At 42.5% G+C, this 21733-nt stretch overlaps 1 protein-coding gene across 5 annotated transcripts in view; it reads right to left on the reverse strand.

Annotated features, from left to right (window-relative positions):
* Positions 1-1758: 1758 nt before the first annotated feature.
* LOC126994918 (beta-1,3-glucan-binding protein-like) overlaps positions 1759-21733 on the reverse strand; it is a 50117-nt gene continuing 30142 nt past the window's right edge. For all 5 annotated transcript variants that reach the window (XM_050854190.1, XM_050854191.1, XM_050854192.1 and 2 more), the window contains exons 5-12: positions 19221-19411; positions 15049-15104; positions 10569-10646; positions 10136-10238; positions 3823-3885; positions 3364-3493; positions 2885-3004; positions 1759-2307 (exon numbers count right to left, since the gene is read on the reverse strand). In XM_050854190.1, the coding sequence (XP_050710147.1) occupies positions 2122-2307; positions 2885-3004; positions 3364-3493; positions 3823-3885; positions 10136-10238; positions 10569-10646; positions 15049-15104; positions 19221-19411 (927 nt within the window). In that variant the 3' untranslated portion in view covers positions 1759-2121. The remainder of the gene's footprint in view (positions 2308-2884; positions 3005-3363; positions 3494-3822; positions 3886-10135; positions 10239-10568; positions 10647-15048; positions 15105-19220; positions 19412-21733) is intronic.

The following is a 21733-nucleotide window of genomic DNA, read 5'->3' on the forward strand; positions in this document are numbered from 1 at the left end:
GGTTGATATAATCCATTTCTTCATCTATGTAGTCCTGATTGCAGATACGTAGTGCACGAAGATAGAAACCAATTACTACACCAGTTTTAGTCTTTTCATCGTGTGCACTTAGATAGTGGATAAAATCGTCCTTGTTGGTTGGTTTACGAAACACCTTAAATTTAACACTGTCTTCCGTCCTCATAATCACTGCGTCAAGGAAGGGAAGGGAGCCATTGTTCTCTTTCTCCATTGTAAACTGGATCTTCTCATGTACACTGTTCATTCTGTTCAGTAATACGTCCAAATCAGTATCTCTATATGTGTAACGATCAAACAGTCATCCACGTACCTATACCATTCTGAATCATCCGAAATCAATTTACTGTAAGGCTCACTTTCTAGAACTTCCATGAACAAACACGCAGCGACACAGCTCAATGGGGACCCCATTGGTAATCCCTCGTGTTGGCGATATGTGTAACCACTGAAGTTGAACGAGTTGAAAATCATGCACATTTCCACTAACTTCATATAGTCTCTTTTATTTACCGGTAACTCACTCACATCGACCTTATCTAGCACTGTCTTTATAGCACTGATGGCACTCTCTGTGGGGACGTTGGTAAATAAAGACTTGACGTCAAAACTCACCAGCTGTTTATCACTGAAGTCCACCTCCCGTAGTCTGTGCATTAAGTCGGCTGAGTTACTCAGGTGTGATCCCCTAATCTTACCGAGGGCTGACATGAGAGGTTTGGCCAGGTGTTTGGCCAACCTGTGTGGAGCACTCCCTATCCCAGATGTGATGGGTCGCATCGGATTTCCTGGCTTGTGAGTTTTGGGAAGACCCTTCATTCTCGGAACTACCGGGTTTTCCTCGAGCAGGTACAATAACATCTTCCCCTCCTCTGACCGCCGCAGTACTTTTCTCGCATCTTTGTTGAATTTGTCGGCCTCATCCTTCGCTCTATCATCCGACTGTCTCCTATACGTGTCACCGTCGGACAGAAGGGTGTTCATTTTATCCACGTAATCACATTCATTCATGATCAGAACCCCACCCCCTTTGTCTGCTGTAGTTATTACGATGTCCGGGTTACCACGAAGCTCGTTGAGGGCGTCTATGTATCTCCTGGGGATGGCGGTATTGTTGTTTTTCGCCGCTACAGCACAGCATGTCAAAACACCCTGCTTGAAACCATTTTCTAGATCGTCGTCTTTCCAATTGTAATTCTTCCCGATGTAGTCCACTATCTTCTTAGTGTCTATGCCCGTCTTGAACTTAAGGCCTATTGTGAGGGCCTCCTTCTGCGTCTGCGTCAGGGTGTACGATGACAAGTTAGTGAAGGAAATTCCCTTTCGGTGCCCCACCAGAACGGACTCGACATTTTGGGAAGACTATAGTCAGGAATAAACTTCTGATTTGACCCTTCATTTTTCATTCACCAACTTGTCAAAATGTCTCTACATATATATATATATATATATATATATATATATATATATATATAGAGAGAGAGAGAGAGAGAGAGAGAGAGAGAGAGAGAGAGAGAGAGAGAGAGAGAGAGAGAGAGAGAGAGAGAGAGAGAGAGAGAGAGAGAGAGAGAGAGAGAGAGAGAGAGAGAGAGAGAGAGAGAGAGAGAGAGAGAGAGAGAGAGAGAGAGAGAGAGAGAGAGAGAGAGAGAGAGAGACTTACGCAAACAAGACGAACAGGCGCCAGAATGCAAGGCATGTACCTACTTCTAACCTCAACAGTTGGGATAGTAAAGAAAAATATGCTACTCATTATTTATTGTCCATCAGCTACACCATGATTAAAATGTTTCTCAAGACGAAAGAATTGATGGCGTTTTGTTTTCGTTTTTAGTCGCGAATGTGAGCAACGTGTGCACTGACGAACATGATAGAACTCAACACTGGGCTCGTCAGTCCGTCACCAGGGGAGGGCGGCGGAGACGAGGGGACAGTTTTACAGTCCAGTACAGCAAGTTCGTAAGCTCCCCAACCAAACACAAAATACTACGAAAATTCCTTGGAGTGTGTTTGCGATTGATATAAAAAGGATTAAATTTTAGCTGACCACACGGGAAGGCTCTTTAGTATCTGGTATTGCGAAGAAAAAACGGATGATTGTGGAGATTATAGTCTGGTTTGGGCGCTTACAATCACTCTGTTGGACTGTCGAACCGGCCCGAGGTGTTGGGGCTGGCTGCGGAGACCTTGCTCACTCTCCATCTTCCACACCTTCACGTAGTCCACCTTCAAGGCCGCGCCCTCGCTGATCTTGCCCTCGCCCTGCTCCCAGGAAGGCAGCCAACTGTCACGCTGATAGCAGGAGGAGAGAGCAGCGTTACTAATCTGACTTCCAACAGGCTACGCACGCTGCTTTTTGCTTTTTTTCGGCAGGAGTGCTAAGGTGCTGAAAAATGCTCTAGACATGCTCCTCTTACAAAGAAAAGTAGAATTGTCATTAAAAAGGGAATCAGCTTTAGTGTTAGAGATGTCTTTTTGCACTGGCTTCCAACAGGTTATGCATATCGCTCTTTTTCGGGAAGAATGCAAAAAGATGCTGAAAAATGCCTTAAACATGCTCCTCTAACAAAGAAAGATAGAGTTGTCTTTAAAGGGGCATCAGAGTTAGTGTTAGAGATGTCCTTTCAATTTCTTCAAACAGGTTATGCACATCCCTTTTTTTCGGGAAGTGCTGGAAGGCGTCCCCCACCCCCCAAAAAAGCCCTAAACATGCTCCTCTTACAAAGAAAACTAGATCTGTTTTTTAAAGGATTATTATGTTTAGTGTTAGAGGTGTCTTAATGTGCCCGTCTTGGAAGAGAGCACGGCGTAAGGAGGAAGGAAAGGGTAAGTAGGTATAGGGAAGGCTGCCGCAGAGTTTACCACTCACCCCTTTCCAGAAGTCGAGGGGGGCATGGGGGGAGCTATTTTCCCAGGGCTTGTTGGCGACGATGCCGTCAGGGAAGAAGCCGTTGACGCCGCCCACAGCTAGGTTTATGACGATGTAGAACTGTACCAAGGAAAGAGAAAAGGCGATCACAGTAAGAGCGAGCGTTGCCTTCGGTCTACAGCACTGGTTGAAACAATTTGAAAGCCTGCTATAGTGTTCTGTAGTACCATTATGGTTGATACTTCTGTGTGGAATGTTTTATCGTGTTGTGCGAATAAATGCTTTGAGAATGTTCATCGTCTCTCCATGCAAAGCCAAAGACTACAGAAGGCTCTTTACAACCAGAAAATATTATGCAAAATATCATATTTGCTTTTACTGTACTCTATGGCAGTCACTGAGACCAGCTTCATGAGTGTAAAGTAGGAATGAGGAAGATTTGTAACATCAGGGAGAAGCCAAAGATATATACAGCCCACCTTCTCGTCGAAGGGCGCCATCTTATCACCGGCGACCCACGGGTTGTCATAGGTGGAGTCCAAGCCAGCGAAGTTCCAGAAGTTGGTGCCGGGGTCAACGGTCATCTTGAGCTCGCCGTCCAAGTAGAACCTGACGGAGGGAAAGACAACACGTATATAGCTACTTCCTGTGTCAAGTCATCCCGCCCAGTGTTAGCACCAATGAAGGGCGTGTGGGGGGGGGGGTTAGCTCCCGCCCCTTCCCCCCGCCCCCTCAATAAAAAGAAATTTCCCCTTTGTGGCGAATGAATCTCCCATATTTTGCGCGCGCGTGCTTTTGTCTGTTTGCTTCTCTCTCTCTCTCTCTCTCTCTCTCTCTCTCTCTCTCTCTCTCTCTCTCTCTCTCTCTCTCTCTCTCTCTCTCTCTCTCTCTCTGTGTGTGTGTGTGTGTGTGTGTGTGTGTGTGTGTGTGTGACTTACTTGATGTCAGTGCTGGTCCAGTCAATGCGCCAGACGTGGAATGAGTCAGCGAAGTCGGAGGTGCTGTGAAACATATAAAAACGAAATTAAATTGCTAGGTAAGGACTACACAAGTCAAGTAGCAAGTCTCGCTACACTGCCATCACGTAACCCAAGACTATGCTCTGATACTGCCAACAGGTGCTCCACAATGATTCTTGTCCACAACTTTGCTAAACAGTCAGTCATGCCCATAGCTAGGAGTTATCGCGATAAGTTATCGCGATACTTTATCGCTGATAACAAAATCGGGTCATCGGCAATCCGCTACTTATTCAAATATATATCGGTATCTTCGTTACTTTTGTAACCAAACTAACGACAATCGCTATTTTTTTTTGCCTCTCAGAAAAAAAACGTTGTCTCCCTACTGCGCATCCGTGGCCTGGTGTTGTTTGAAAAAACTTCTGGGTATAAAATATCTTCGGTGAAGAGATTTCATACTTAGATCATCAACATTAAAACACTAGGCTATTTTTTTTATGTTACTCAAAAATCAATATATCAAAGAGGAAAATCATTTAACTTTGCCCCCAAAACGATTATTCACTGCCTCAAATTTGATATTCCATATTCGTTTGTGAGCATGCCAAGGTATTGTAGGCACCCGGTGTTGTGTTATTTGGTGTCCCATCGTCAAAAGCTGGCGCTTTTGTTTACAAACACTGGTCTCTCGTGAACTGCGTATGCTCAGACCAGTAAGCGTAGACCTGTACAGTCTCGCAAAGCTTTTTAGAACATTAAGAGTTGGTGGAAAGCTGAATCAGACATACAGTACATAAGAACATAAGAACGTAAGGAGTCTGCAAGAGGCCGGTTGGCCTATACAAGGCAGCTCCTGTACTCTCAACCCCACCTTACCTCACCATCCATGGCTTTATCTAACCTCTTCTTGAATGTATCTATGGTATTGGCACCCACAACATGGCTCCCAAGCCTGTTCCATTCGTCCACCACTCTATTAGTGAACCAATTCTTGCCTATGTCTTTGTTGAATCTGAATTTGTCTAACTTAAAACCATTGCCACGCGTCCTACCTGGCTCTTTCACTCTCAAAATTTTATTGACATCCCCTTTATTAAATCCCTTCATCCATTTATAGACTTCGATCAAGTCTCCTCGCACCCTTCGCCTTTCTAGAGAGTGTAGATTTAACTGCTTTAGCCTGTCTTCATAAGGCAAGTTCCTCACTCCCTGAATCATCTTCGTCATCCTCCTCTGTACAGATTCTAACATCTTGATATCCATTCTATAATAGGGGGACCAGAACTGAACTGCATAATCGAGATGAGGTCGAACTAGTGCTAAGTAAAGTTTGAGGATGACTTCAGGTCTTTATTGCTCACGCTCCTTGAGATGAAACCTAGTACTCTGTTTGCCCGATTTTAGCCTGAATGCATTGAGCCCTAGGACGGAGGTCAGCGCTCACTAGGACTCCTAAGTCTCTCCCCGCCCAGACCTGCTTAGAGGAGTGTCATTTAAGGAGTAATTGTGTAAGGGTTATTCCTACCTACACTCAAAATGTTACACTTCCCGACATTGAATTCCATCTGCCACTTCCTCGCCCAATCATATAGTCTGTCAAGCTCATCCTGGAGAACGGTAGCGTCGCTGTCTGATTGGATTACTCTACCGATCTTGGTATCATCTGCGAACTTACTGACATCGCTACTGATTCCTGTGTCCAAGTCAGTGATGTACAGAATCAAAAGCAGAGGACCCAGCACCGACCCTGTGGGACTCCACTCGTAACACTGCCCCATTCAGATTTCCTACCATTGATTTGCACTCTCTGCTTCCTACCACTAAGACACGCCCTGATCCAGCTCAAAACTTTCCACTCTACGCCGTGAGCCTGTAATTTTAGTAATAGCCGGTGATGAGGGACTTTGTCGAACGCTTTACTGAAATCTAGATATAATATGTCATAGTTTTCATCTCTGTCAACCGCCTCGATTACTTTAGTGTAGAAGGACAACAGGTTAGTAAGGCAAGACCTACCCTTTGTGAACCCATGTTGTGAGTCATGAATTAAATTATGCTTTTCTAGATGGTCCTGAATGCTCCTGGCTATAATCGACTCTAACATCTTTCCCACAACTGATGTTAAGCTAATTGGGCGATAGTTTGAGGTGGCTGACTTGTCTCCTTTTTGAAAATCGGCGTCACATTAGCTACTTTCCATTGATTGGGCATACCCATAATTTACCGACATTTTAAAGATATCGGCAAGAGGGCCACTAAGGACTTCCTTGCACTCTTTCAGAACCCTTGGGAATACTTCGTCTGGGCCCGGCGATTTGTTTTTCTTCAACCTACCAATCTCATCCTGGACTACTTGCCTAGTGATGATCACATCCCTCAACTTGTCGTTCTCGTCACCCTCATATATCTGAACTCTCTCCGGAATGGTTGTTAGATTTTCCTGCGTGAAAACTGAGAGGAAATAGTCATTCATCATTTGGCTCATATCTTCTCCATTCTCAACGAGCTCGCCCGTGTTTGTTTTCAACGGTCCAATTCTGTCCCTTGTTTTCGTCCTGTACAATTTGAAGAAGCCCTTGGGATCGCTCTTGGCCTCGTTGGCTACCCTAATCTCATAATTTCTTTTGCAAGGCGGGTGTTCTTCTTCACCGACCTGGCTAGCTCAACATACCTACCCCTGAGGTGGATCTCTCCGTTCTTTATTTTCCTATAAATTCCTCTCTTCAAGCCTATTTCATGCTTGAGTCTGCGGTCATCCATTTGGGGTCGTTATTTTCCTTCCTACGTGCTTGGTAAGGGATATGCTGTCTCTGACCCTCTGCAATTTCTCTAACTAAATTATTGTAGGTCATTTCTACATGGTTCCCCTGTCTTTCCGGTTCCAGCCCTGAGATCTGGCCCTCATCCAGCCCTAAGGTTTCCCAATTTACCTCCTCAAGGTGTTTTCTGAGCCCCTCATAATCAGCTCTTCTAAAGTCGGGCACCAACACCGGGTTGAGTTCATGAGTCACCAGTCTAATTTAAACCTTATTCCTCCTGATGATCACTGCTACACCTCCCCCCCAACATCTCTAGCGCTGATCCATACTCGGTGTTAGTTAAGAGAAAGTCAGAATGTTGTTACCCCTGGGTGGGCTCTGTTACTGTCTGATTGAGAAAATAATCTTGAATTACTTTCAGAAAATCCTAAGACTATAGATCACCCACAACGCCGTACCAATATATATTACTATAGTTAAAATAACCCATTATGCAGACATTTTTGCTCCTGCTCGCCCTGCCTACCTCTTGTAGTAATATATCAGTGTCCTGCCTGCTGAGGTTGGGTGGCCTGTAAAGAACCCCTAGAATTAGTTTGTCCTTCCCTTTGTGGACGTCCACCCAAACTGATTCTGAGTCGCCATTTGTTTGAATAGAGCAGTAGTGGGAGCATAAGTGTGTTTTTAACTATAATAAGCACCCCCTGTTAGCGAGCATTATGTGTTAACATAATAAAGTGCCCCCCTCCCCTTCTTTCCTTTCTATCTTTGTTAAACATCTGATAACCCTCTATTTCATACTAGGACATGGAGGTTTTGTTTGCAGTATCCACCCATGATTCAGTGAGAGCTAAAAAGTCGAAATTCGATTGCCCCCTCGACACTTTTCCCCTCAGTAGATCTATCTTGTTCCTGAGACTCCTACTGTTGGTGTAATAAGCCGTTAGCCCATCCTTTCTTATATCCTTTCGATTTCTCCCCCCCGCCCCTAGTCTGCGATGCCTGGCCTGGCCCTCCCCGCCCTCTCTAAAAATCCTGTAGGGTGCTAAGTGATCCTCGCTGTTTCTAGAACGACACTCTGTACATATAAATACAACTCGTACAGAGTGTCGTTCTAGAAACAGCGAGGATGGTGGTAGTGATACTGTATGTCTGATTCAGCCTTCCAGCAACTCTTAATTACGGTTAAAAAGCTTTGTGAGACTGTACAGGTCTACGCTTGCTGGTCTGAGCATGCGCAGTTCACGAGAGACCAGTGTTTGTAAACAAATATCGCCAGCTTTTGACGGTGGGGACGCCAAATAACACAAAACCGGTTCAGGCGTTTCTAGTATTATTGTCCATATGTACGTGTCAATGTGTGGTTTTCAGGTTTTGTAAGTTTTCTAAAATACAGATAATGAAAATTTGAATTCATCTATGTTTTTCTATCTGAAATATCAATATAGTATCGTTTTCGTCTATCGGACTTATCGCTAGCTAGTATCGAAATTGTGGATTTATATCGGGTATCGGTTATCGGTTATCGCCTATATTTGTATTTCCATTTAACGAATATCGGTTATCACCGATAAGGTTTTTCATTATTAGATATCGGTTATCGGGAATAAGGTTTTCTGTTATCGTGCCCAGCTATGGTCATGCCGCTGTAGAAAGTAATGCGGCAAGTGGCAAGGACACACCCTTGCTTTACTCTCGTGTTCACAGGACTGAAGTTGGTACGTTCCCCGCCACTCCTAATTCTTTACAGCATTCCCAGTCCCAGAGTAGGCTACAGACCAGTCAATAGACAAATAATCCTTAGAAAAATCCCACGTAACGGTAGGAGATCCCAGAGTTCCTCACGATGCACTGAACCAAACGCCTGCCTTAGATCCCTTGTTAAAACTCTCAGGTCGGCGTTCCACCAGTACTCGAAGCGCCAGGATACGGTCAGTTGTCGACTGAAAAGGCTTCAACCCGGAATGCCTAGATTTCTGTAACTTCAGGGGTTTGCTGCGGATTCATAAGGGGGGGTTGTAGAATCTCAAATCCCATGTTAAACTCCTTATGTTCTAAGCGTATCTTCTCCCTATTTACGGGCCGATGTCTTTCATTCAAAAAGCATCTCAATCAGGAAGGATGGGAAATTAATGCTTGCTATCGGTAAGTTTTATACAATAGTAAAATATATTTTTTTATAGTTCGATGAAATAATAAAAAACATTTTGACATAAATATTTTTCAAAATCAAAATCAACTTCAAACTAAAGTTTTGATAGCAAACCTTATTCCTGACACATATTTCCATACGCTGCAGTAGGAGATATGTGTATAACAAGAAGTGCAAAATCATGGTTTTGAGATATCAAGCGATGAAGTTGAAATATTTTTTGTATTTTACCAATTCCAAGTAGGGACTTGAAATCCACAGGATACACACATCAGGATATGAAGAAAAAGCAGACATGGTTTCCTTAACTTACTTTCATTGGATGTGAACACATAGGCTGCTTTGTTTACCCATTGTTACGTCTTTTTTACGGGGTCACAAATCCATGTACTCGAATTTGACCATATTTCAAAGTAAAAACCAGTGTTCTACTGTGTAAAATCAATAAAATATAATTCAAAAGACATCTGAGGCTGATACATAGAGTGTTTTGTTGGAATTATGAAATAGAATTATATATAAGTTGATTTTTCACGGTTAATACAAAAATATATTAGTTACTGCTATTTTTTTCCATTTTCTTGATTTATGGTTAGAGAGAGCCTATGAGTATCATGACAGACAATGAAAAAAATTCCTAAAATTAAAAATGGCTGAAAACATGGACTGCAAGCCATTGGCTCCGCGCGGAGGCTTATTGCAGCACGTTGAATTGCATTGCAATGCATGTTGCATACCACTGTATTATTTTTTCATCAAATTCGCAGAATTTTATAAAAAAAATATATATTTTTTTCTTTTCTTTTTTCAGGCCGACCATTTACAACCCCCTTGAGAAAAATGGATTGGCAAATACCTTGCCTGGCACACTGAACAGGCAGTACCACGGTAGTTGTTGCAGTGATGACAGTTTCCTTTCCCTTTCCAGACATAGACAATCAGCCGTATTTCCCAGTAAGAATGAATGATCCTAGATTGCCATACGTCAGACAGAGATGCATTAATTACTAAATCAGTAATCAACGTATTAATCGCAACTCCTAATAACGACCTAATTATATTTTAGCACAAGTATAATTTCGGGACTGTGTAGATGTTCTTCCCGACTCTTCATGATGGTTGCTGAACAAACTGTTTTACGCCTTGTTATAATTCAGCGACTTTTGTAAAGAACGCTGCTCCCTCCACGGAAGTAAGGTGACCCGGTTTTGTGACGGCAAGGAGAGGACAGCTAAGTCATTACCACCATCAGTCAGTTATAACGTGTTGATAATTAACACTATTTTATTTCATGATTTCCCTTGTGGGTGAAAATAGGTTAGGAGACACTGCAATAGACTCTAGGCTCCCGAAGGTCCCGCTCAGGGCAGCTACTTACTACTCGGTGGTTGTCATGTCGAAGAAGTCCTGAGTCCAGAAGGGTCCCCAGTGCATGGCGGAGCTGCACACTTGGTTGTTGATGGAACCGTAGCGATCATTGCCTGCACGGGATACATCGGGGAGTTAGTCGTTAGTGATTGGCTGAGGCAGGCTATATAGCGTGCATGTAAATCAATGATGAGTGGAGTGTGAAGCAAAAAGACTGTTTAGGAACATTTTAAGGGAAGAGAGACAGCTAGTGAAACGTATAACGAAGAACATATTTTGATTTCAAGCTCGTACAACAGAAAGTGTTCTTCTTCTTAATTCTACGATTTTCACTATTATTATCATTATTATTTTCGTTATTATCGTTAATATTATTGTTATTGCTACTCTCTTCCTCCTCCTCCTCATTATTTTCATTGTAATCAAAGATATAAATCACCCACCCCTGCATTCCACAATGTCGATCTCTCCGCTGGCGGGCCACTCTCCGTAGGGCCAGTTCTGGGGCAGCATCCAGATGGCTGTAGGGCAATATGAAAATAATTTCTGTGTTCAATCCCTACATGCTACGTACTGTGGATTGGTTGTGATGGGGCAGGAAGTAAGGGGCGATGGGGCTGCAGTTGTGGGGAAGTACTGATTATTGTTCAGAATACTTATAAGTCAGTTATGGAATCAACATATTTATTAGCAGTATGAGCGTAACAACATCAAAAGAATTGTTCAGTAAGCCACTTCGAAACCGTTTTGCCGCACCGTTGGAAAAAGACTTGCAAGTGTGTGATCGTCCAATATTGGTCCCCTGACAGACGAGACTGGATCTGTAACTCAGGACAGTAAACAGATGGCCAGAATCCTCAACAGTAACTTCGCATCCGTATTCACAGTCGAGGACATCGAAACCATTCCCGAGGGTCCTGACCCGCCGAGTGAGATCACGCCGCTGAAAATTGACTCAATATGCGACCAAGAAGTAAAAAAGTACTTGGACAAACTCGACACGAACAAATCAACGGGACCCGACAGTTTGTCCCCGCGGTTATTAAAAGAGCTTAAACAACAAATACTTCAACCACTCACTAACATTTTTTTTTTTTTTTTACGTTGTTGCCTATTGCGCCGGTAGGCATCTTCCCGGTGGGGCCTGATGGTCGGCCCAAGGCTTCTTCCAGGTGGGGCCTGATGGTCGGCCCAGACCGTTCTGGCGCAGGCGAGTGTTTATAGTGGCGCCATCTTGCATTGGCTCATGCTGCCCCCCGGAACTCGTTCTTGATTCGCTTGGACGGCTTCCTCTAGAGTCCGGGTTTATGGGTGGTCTTCAGGACAGCATGTGGGTAGTTTTAAGCCACTCGGCGGTGACTGAAAAATCCGAGTGGTAGCGTGAGGATTCGAACCCGCGTCGTCCATCACGCGGCGAATGTGGGTCCAGTACGCTATCACTTCGGCCACCGCCGGTCAGTTCAACTAAACAAGGTCCCGGAAGACTGGAAGATGGCGAACGTGGTGCTTTCATCTGCTCACCAAGCCCCAAGTGGCGGTCGAGCAGATTAAATCACCCAAGCGGGCGACCTCGTAATGAGACAATAGGCTTTCTGTTGCCTGCATTTCCATGTTTCCATGTTTACTCTGTTTATTGGTATCCAATTCGTAGGTAATTATACTGAATGGCTGTTCCTTTATAGGATGTAGAGTCGTCTCTGTATTCTGAATCCAATATCACATTTTTTCATCCAAAGTAATACTGATGCCGTAGCCTTTACTATAAATAAATTTTCCTGTAAGTTTTGTTTCATTTCGAAAGATAAAATTTTTTATATATATATATATATATATATATATATATATATATATATATATATATATATATATATATATATATATATATATATATATATATATATATATATATATATATATATATATATATATATAGATATAAGTACCATAATCTTTTCAGTGCTTCGGGTTTCTAAAAGTCTTAATCCGGCCCTGCTCAAAGGTCGAGTTCTCATGAGCGTTTTTCACGTTCAAGGTGGAGAATCCTCGTCAAACTGTCACTATATGGACTGTTAAAACTACACATAGAAATACTTAAACAATCTCTACGAAAGCCTTACCAAATGTGGGTGTGTAAGCCCCGAAATGTTTCAAAATATGGGCCCTGGGGCAAATCACTATATAGTTTGTTTTGTTCCCCCTCTTCCTCCCCTCCAAACCTTTGTGGTATCGCGAAACATATAACGGAAATTAATGGTACACACATCAAAACTCACCTGAAATAAAAGATTCGTCCTCACAATGCGCAGACATACCGACTCTAGGAAATAAACCGGATTAGTTTCTCTTTGTGATAATACTGAGTTTTCGGTAGCCATATCGCACGAGGTTAATACTTACATTAAGTGTTGTACTTTTGTCTCTGAATACAGTGGAGTAACTAATAGATTTTGGAGAATCAAAGACACGTCAATAAATTATGTAAATAATTTACGAGCGTAGTCTGGCAGCCCGCGTTTTGGCAACGGGGCATGAAACTTTCCTGGCGGTCGTGACCAACTGTCAAAAGTCGCGCGGTGGACCCAGACATGTCCCCGAAAGGCCGAGAACATACAAGAAAGATGTCGAACTTGACACAGGATGACTTGCATACTCGCACACATTCGTAAACCAAAATTCGGCAGTGTATTTCTAGCATAAGATGTGATGATTCGTGACGGCACTTGTTTTACGGTCGGTTAATGCAGATTTTTCTTTTCTCTTAACATTTTGAAGGAGGCGGATCATGTGAAAAAAAGAAAAGTAAGTAAACCTGCTTCCACACACAAAAAAAATGTGAGGAGCTCCGAAAGAGATGGTCAGACTTACTTAGTTTAGATATTGGATGCTACTACTACTACTACTACTACTACTACTATTATTACTACTACTACTACTACTGCTACTACTACTACTACTACTATTATTACTACTACTACTACTACTACTACTATTATTACTACTACTACTACTACTACTATTATTACTACTACTACTACTACTACTACTACTACTACTACTACTATTATTACTACTACTACTACTACTACTACTACTACTATTATTATTATTACTACTACTACTACTACTACTACTACTACTACTACTACTACTACTACTATTAATACTACTACTACTACTACTACTACTACTACTACTACTACTACTACTACTACTACTACTACTACTACTACTACTACTACTATTACTGCTACTACTATTACTTCTACTACTACTACTACTACTACTATTACTACTACTATTACTACTACTACTACTACTACTACTACTGCTACTACTACATAAATGATACCTCCACCCATGTTTATTTTCCCGACACATAATCATGGAGGGCTCCATAGTTTGGAGGTCATTAGCCCCAACTCTGTTCGCTAATGACTGTGGCATCCAACCATATTGCTAATACTATCTGGCACTAAATCACCTATCATCTATTACGTCTAGATCCCCCTTTCCTTCACTACTCAAGTCACTCCCGACCCACCCTAATGTCACTCTCCACCACTGTGGCTTCATAGTCCATATTGGAGATGTTGGTGGCTTTTGGGCCAGAGTGTCTGGTGCCCCTGAGACATAGGATGGCCGACCTGAGCAGGGAGAACGAGAGGCGACACCTCATCCAGGCGACAACGTGGCTCCTTGGCTGATGCTTCTTTTCTGAGATTAGTTCCGCGAGGCGTGCGTAGAAGCATTGGGCCCTGGGACCCATCCCGCCGGATGTGGTGAAGACTAGGGGGGTGAAGCTGCCCTGATCCACATGTTGGATTCTTTCACCGTATACCCTTGTCTTCTCCTGCTCGTTCCTGTGGTGGGCGGCTTGCAGGGGCAGCTCACGGTGACAGGCAGCCATCGGGTCGAATATGCGGATGTCCATGAACGCCCGCTGTCCGCGCACCCAGAATCCGCGGGCACTTACATCAACCCGTGCCTCCTGTGAGGTATTTGCTGTCCTGTACCGAAGGTGTTCGCCGTCCTGTGGAAGCAGTGCGGGCTCGTTAGTGACGTCTTGGCATACCTCCCCGAGCATGCTGGCTGTCAGATCCCTCACTTCATCGTGTCGAATACAGACGAAGCCTCCTTTTTTACATGTCATGGTGTGGGTGACATCATTTGGTGATCCACATGCACAGAGATCAGGCAGTCCCTCAATCGGCCAGCCATATCTCAGAGCAATGGCGTCGACAAATTTTTGTTTATTGAGGCTGAAGCCCTTTGCTCTGATTGGTAATGACGTTAGCCAGTTAGAGGCGCCTGCCTCCTGTGCTGTGTGTATTTTTCTACCCATTTCTGTGGACAGGTGGTGTGTAAGATGGTCCAGCTCGTCTTTTTGGGCCTGTTGCCTTTCTTCTGAGATTTTTCTTTTAATATCTCTTATTTCTGCTTGGTCTATCTCGCCCTCTGCCTCCTGAGCGATGATCCTGTTGATGAGTGACCTGGTAAGGCTGATGGAGTTTTGGTTCTCCTTATCTGCCAGCTTCTCAGGGTTGGAGATCCCCATCCCACCCAGTCTTGGGGGAAGTGCTAGCATATCCCTCTCCTCCTCCCCCAAAGCATGATATTTCACCAGCGCCGGCAAGAATACATTCTTGACGGCATTTTCCAGTGGTCGGAAGAGTGGACTGATGCCAGGGATGGTGCGCATCAGGAACGTCCACCGATGTTGGATGCCGTGGGTGTACGCTGAATAGGCAGCGTGTGGCTCAGTCTTGGCAATGGCAGACTAAGCTTCTATTTCCTTCACCCATTCAGCTACTTTGTCTCCCACGTACTCCTTCTTATATACCTCTGTCCCAATCACTGCACCTAAGTGTCGTTGCTGCTAATACCACTACTACTACTACTACTACTACTACTGCTACTACTCACCCGGCCTCAGCCAGTCTCCGCGGGGCATCTTCGCACGAACCTCGATGCGGCCGTACCTGTAATGGTCGTTGATCAATTAGAGAGAGAGAGAGAGAGAGAGAGAGAGAGAGAGAGAGAGAGAGAGAGAGAGAGAGAGAGAGAGAGAGAGAGAGAGAGAGAGAGAGAGAGAGAGAGACAAATAGAGAGAGAGAGAGAGAGAGAGAGAGAGAGAGAGAGAGAGAGAGAGAGAGAGAGAGAGAGAGAGAGAGAGAGAGAGAGAGAGAGAGAGAGAGAGAGAGAGAGAGAGAGAGAGAGAGAGAGAGAGAGAGAGAGAGACGAAGAAGTTGGCACCTAAACTCTTGTATGCCAAAACACGTGTAGAGTAAATCATCTCTGTTCTGCTCCCTCCTACTTTCTCTATGCAAACTATTAATCGATATGTGGCTGCTACCTCCATGTTCGCAATACTATCAGTGGCTCTCGTGCCCAGGACCTTGATGCTTTGAGATTTTCCCCCACCTGGCAGAGGCTTGAATGTCAGTTTGTCACTATTACTAAATATTAATAGGGAGTAGATAGAAAGACACCTACTGAAACGGGCGTCGGCCACTCCCCGTGAGGAATATATGGGAAGCGAGGAGGGTGCTGCAAGCCCTCCAAAGACCCTTTCCGTGTTCTCATTTTCCGTTTCCCTATTGTCTCATCAACACCAGAGAGTAGTTCAGCATGCTCTCTAAGGACAGATCCTCTTTCTTTCCACACCACACTACATACATGCAACATACACCCCATTTCCCCAATTTTTTCAAATTCAAAATGGCTTCACAACATAAAGCCTCGGAGTCCCCGCCTTGGGGGGGGAGGGGGGGACCAAAAATTCCCCCGACTTGAGAGCTGTCTTGCTAACTCCTAAGACTTTTTTTTTTCAACTGCAAGATTCACGGTCTTCGTTCTATTTCCATTCTGTGGAACACCATCTCTCCTCCTCTAAACCTCACCTTCTTTTCCTCACTCTAACACAGGTCTCGGAGGCTAATGACACCAATCTCTACTCTATTCCCTCCTACTATCTCTATCCTAAATATCAAGCCAAAGCTGGATTTTGCGTCTATGTGCGCAACAACATCACTTGCTATCGTGCCCACGATCTTGACTCCTCTGAATTTTCCACCATCTAGCTAAGACTTGATTGTCACTCCCAGAGCTCATCTTTGATCCTAGAATCTAGAGTCCGGGTTGATGGGTGGTCTTCTGGACAGCATGTGGGTAGTTTTAAGCCACTCGGCGGCGGCTGAAAAATCCCAGCTTGGTGGCACCGGTCGGGGATTGAACTCGCGTCCTCCTGAACGCGGAGCCGTTACTCTGCCGACTCGGCCACCGCCTCTCTCTCACCTAACTCTACCAACCATGTAAAATTCTTTAACTATTTGAACTCTAAAGTGGAGCACATCTTGACTCACTCCTTTCGCTGAAATCTCCATCTTGGGAGATTTCAATGTTCACCACCAGCTTTGGTTTTCATCCTCTTTCACTGACCAGCCTGGTGAACAAGCCTACAACTTTGCTCTCCTCAACGATCTAGAGCAGTTGGTTCAGCACCCTACACGTATCCCCGACAGCCTTGGAGATACGTCCAACATTCTAGATCTCTTCCTAATTTCAAATCCTTCAGCTTACTCTATTAAACTGTCCTCTCCGTTGGGCTCCTCCGATCACAATCTTATATCAGTATTCTGTCCTATCGCTCCTGTACAGCCTCTGAACCCACCGAAGAGGCGATGCTTTTGGCATTTTGCTTCAGCTTGGTGGGACGACCTGAGGATGTACTTCTCCGATTTTCCGTGGAATGGTTACTGCTTCCAAGAGAGAGACCCTCTGTGTTTGCACAACGCATCACTAAGGTGATTGTCTCTGAAATGGAGGCACACATTCCACGTACTTTTTCTACACCTCATGCTAAAAAAAACTTTTTTCAATCACGCTTGCTCTCGTGCAATTAAAGATAGAGATGCAGCTCAAAAAAGGTACCAGAACCTTCGCATTTCTGCTAATCATGATCTTTACATTTCCGCCCGGAATCGTGCCAAATCTGTTCTGCGACTTACCAAAAACTCTTTCATAAATAGAAAGTGCCACAACCTTGCTTTTTTAAATTCTTCCAGAGACTTCTGGCACCTAGCCGAAATTATCTCATCCAATTTCACTTCTTCATCTTTCCCGTCTCAAAATGGCTTCACAATATAAAACTTCCCCGCCTCAACCCTGACTGCAGCACCGCCGTCTCATCTACCTCTACGGCTGAACTCTTCTCTCAAACATTCTGTAAAAATTCCACTCTGGACGATTCTGGGCATATTCCTCCTACTCATCCCCCCTCTGACTCTACTATGCCTGTTATTACGATTCTTAAGAATGATGTTTTCTATGCCCTCTCTGGCCTCAACCCTCAGAGGGCTTATGGGCCTGATGGAGTGCCTCCTATTGTCCTTAAAAATTGTGCTTCCATGCTGACACCCTGCCTTGTCAAACAAACTCTTTCGCCTCTGCCTTCCAACATCTTCCTTTCCTTCCTGCTGGAAGTACGCCTACATACAGCCTGTGCCTAAGAAGAGTGACCGTTCCAATCCCTCAAGCTACCGTCCTATAGCTTTACTTTCCTATCTTTCTAAAGCTTTTAAGTCTATCCTTAACCGGAAGATTCATAAGCATCTATCCACTTTTGACCTTCTGTCTGTTCACCAGTATGGGTTCCGCAAGGGGCATTCTACTGGTGATCTTGCTTTCCTAACTGACTCTTGGTCATCCTCTCTTAGCCGTTTCGGTGAAACTTTCAATGTTGCGCTAGACATATCGAAAGCTTTCGATATAGTTTGGCATAAGGTTTTGCTTTCCGAACTTCACCTTTACGGATTCTATCCCTCTCAGTGTACTTTCATCCCCAGTTCCCTTTCCGGCCTTTCTGTATCTGCTGTGGTAGACGGTCACTGTTTTACCCTAAACCTATCAACAGTGGTGTTCCACAGGGCTCTGTCCTATCTATCACTCTCTTTCTGTTGTTCATTGATGATCTTCTTTCAATAATAAACCTTCCTATACACTCCTATGCTGATGAATCTACTCTGCATTATTCAACATCATTTAACAGAAGACCCTCCCCACAGGAATTGCATGATTCCATTGGAAGCTGCAGAACGCTTGACCTCAGATCTTGCTCTTATTTCCGATTGGGGCAAAAGAAACATGGTGTCCTTTAATGCCTCAAAAACTCAATATCTCCACCTATAAACTCGACACAATCTTCCAAACACCTATCCCTTATTCTTCGACAACACTCAGCTGTCACCTTCTTCTACACTAAACATCCTCGGTCTATCCTTAACTCAAAATCTTAACTGGAAACTTCACATCTCTTCTCTCGCTAAATCAGCTTCCTTGATGTTTGGGGTTCCGACTGGTCTCCGCCACTTTTTCTCTTCCACACAGTTGCTATCCATATACAATGGCCTTGTCCGCCCTCGTATGGAGTATGCTTCTCATGTGTGGGGGGTCTCCACACACACAGCCTAACTAGACAGAGTGGAGTCAAAGGCTCTTCGTCCCATCAACTCTCCTCCACTCACTAGCAGTGTTCTGCCTCTTAAATTCCGCCGCAATGTTGCATCTGTTTCTATATTCTATCGATATTTTCATGCTGACTGCTCTTCTGAACTTGCTAACTGCATGTCTCCCCCCCTCCCGCGACCCCGCTGCACTCAACGTTCTACTCTAGTTCATCCCTATACTGTTGAAACCTTTTATGCAAGAGTTAACCAGCATCCTCATTCTTTCATCCCTTTCACTGATAAACTCTGGAACAGCTTTCCTTCATCAGTATTTCCTCCTGCCTACGACTTGACCTCTTTCAAGAGGAGAGTATCAAGACGCCTCTCCATCCGAAATTGACTTTTGTTTTGGCCACTCTTATCTTTTTTTTAGGAGCAGCGTTTAGCGGGCTTTTTTTCTACACTTTTTTATACCCTTGAGCTCCTTCCTTAACAGTAAAAAAAAAACAGAATAGAAAAAATGTCTTGAGCTCTTTATCACTTAATTTTACCAAATGCTTGAGATTGTGACTTTGTGAATTCCAAATTGAAGCACATCCTGATTCACTCTCCCCTCGCTGAAATCTCAAGCTTAGAATATCCCATAGTTACCTGAAAGCAAAGTCGCTGAGAGTCCGAAGCCTGGCGCTCATGATGGGGTTGATGAGGTTGGTGGCGGTGCCGACGCGGTTACAGCCGTAGAAGGCGTTGCTGGTGCACACGCTGCCGCGGCCGTTCAAGCCCCACACGTTGAGTTCGCCGCTGGTCAAGAACGCTTCGCCCCTCCAGTCCGACGTGAGTTGCTGCGGGGCGAGACGCGGGGCGGGGATGGAGGATATGAATGAGAGAGAGAGAGAGAGAGAGAGAGAGAGAGAGAGAGAGAGAGAGAGAGAGAGAGAGAGAGAGAGATATATATATATATAGATATATATATATAGATATATATATATATATATATATATATATATATAGAGTTATATTTATATATATATATATATATATATATATATATATATATATATATATATATATATATATATATATATATATATATATATATATATATATATATATATATATATATATATATATATATATATATATATATATATATATATATATATATATATATATATATATATATATATATATATATATATATATATATATATATATATATATATATATATATATATATATATATATATATATATATATATATATATATATATATATATATATATATATATATATATATATATATATATATATATATATATATATATATATATATATATATATATATATATATATATATATATATATATATATTTACGATCAGAGGGAGGAAAAGGTTCGAGGAAAGTGCGGGGAAACATTTGCACCCGCCGCTTTCTAGTGCGAGTCAGCCACCATACCTCACCAACCAGTCGCACCAGCGCCACTACTCGCATAATAACGATTTTTTTTCGAAAGTTGGAAAGTTTCGTTTAGTCGGAGCAACATCTGTGGTCATATGCCGGAGAGAGACAGGAGGATTCACTGCTGGGTGGACAGGGGCGTAGGGTATCGGAAAAGCCACCCAAGTTTTACCATTCCGCCCGGGAATCGAGCCCGGGCTCTCTCGGTTCTGAGCCGAGTGTGCTAACCACTGTACCACGAAGCCCCCCGAATTTTTCTCGAATAAAATATATATATATATATATATATATATATATATATATATATATATATATATATATATATATATATATATATATATATATATATATATATATATATATATATATATATATATATATATATATATATATATATATATATATATATATATATATATATATATATATATATATATATATATATATATATATATATATATATATATATATATATATATATATATATATATATATATATATATATATATATATATATATATATATATATATATATATATATATATATATATATATATATATATATATATATATATATATATATATATATATATATATATATATATATATATATATATATATATATATATATATATATATATATATATATATATATATATATATATATATATATATATATATATATATATATATATATATACATGTGAACCAGATGTACAGGAAGAGTATCAAGTCTACTTCTCCTGCATTGATCCTGTACTGGTCCTGTAGCAAGCCAGGCACCAATGAATCATTGCCACCTCTTGCAAGGCTAATATTCAACAGCATAAAAATAATTAAGTATCATTCCTACTTATGATTTTTATGTGAAAAACTCCTCTTGGGTAATGTATATTAATGTATGGTTTCATTTAACATTGGCCAAGTTTAATATAAGAAAATGGCCGCATAAGACTGCAACAAATAATCAATGGAAAAAAACAAGAGTTACCGGTAATGCAAAAATACTCTTTTAAATAAAAAAAAATCGATTTGAATAAAAAAAGATCCGATTTAAAATGAAATAAACCGATTTTTTTATTTTAAAAATCATGATTTTTTCCAACCCTGCTTGAGACACATTTCATGGGTAAAGGGACGAGACAGGAGCCGTGAAAACCTTTTTTTATCTTCTCCGTGGCCTTGGGAAATAGTGGGAGCTTATTACGTATAAGAATATGGACCTTGGTCTCTTCGTGGGACCCCTTATTTGCAGGCCCCTCGCCGTGCCATTGTCGTAGTGGTCCCTCACAGCTCATTAGTGGCGCTGGTGGATTGTTGTTTTTATATGGTGCCGTGATACAAGTACATTTTGTTTCTGATTTCAACCTTTTTGATGCAGACGTCCCTAGTCGTCCTCTCTAGTTCCCGTGCTATCCTCCCACACCACTCCTCCTTTTTGATACTGCTTCTACTTTCCACTTATTCCAGTGGCTAGCTACTCTCTTTTCATTACCCTTCTCTCAGTCCCATTCTTCCCGTTGTGAACCGGAAGAACACATTTTTTTCGTTGTCTTTCCAGTGAATTATCTCTCCTATTCCTTCAGTGCAATACCTAGGCGAATGTATTATTGAAAACCTTTGCCTCATGGCCCATTTTCAAAGCCTCTGGATTCTACTAAGAGCCATGTGCCTTCCAGGTGTTCAGCTATCCATCTGTACAGG

The sequence above is a fragment of the Eriocheir sinensis genome, unplaced genomic scaffold (assembly GCF_024679095.1).
Source record: "Eriocheir sinensis breed Jianghai 21 unplaced genomic scaffold, ASM2467909v1 Scaffold920, whole genome shotgun sequence".
Lineage (NCBI taxonomy): Eukaryota > Metazoa > Arthropoda > Malacostraca > Decapoda > Varunidae > Eriocheir > Eriocheir sinensis.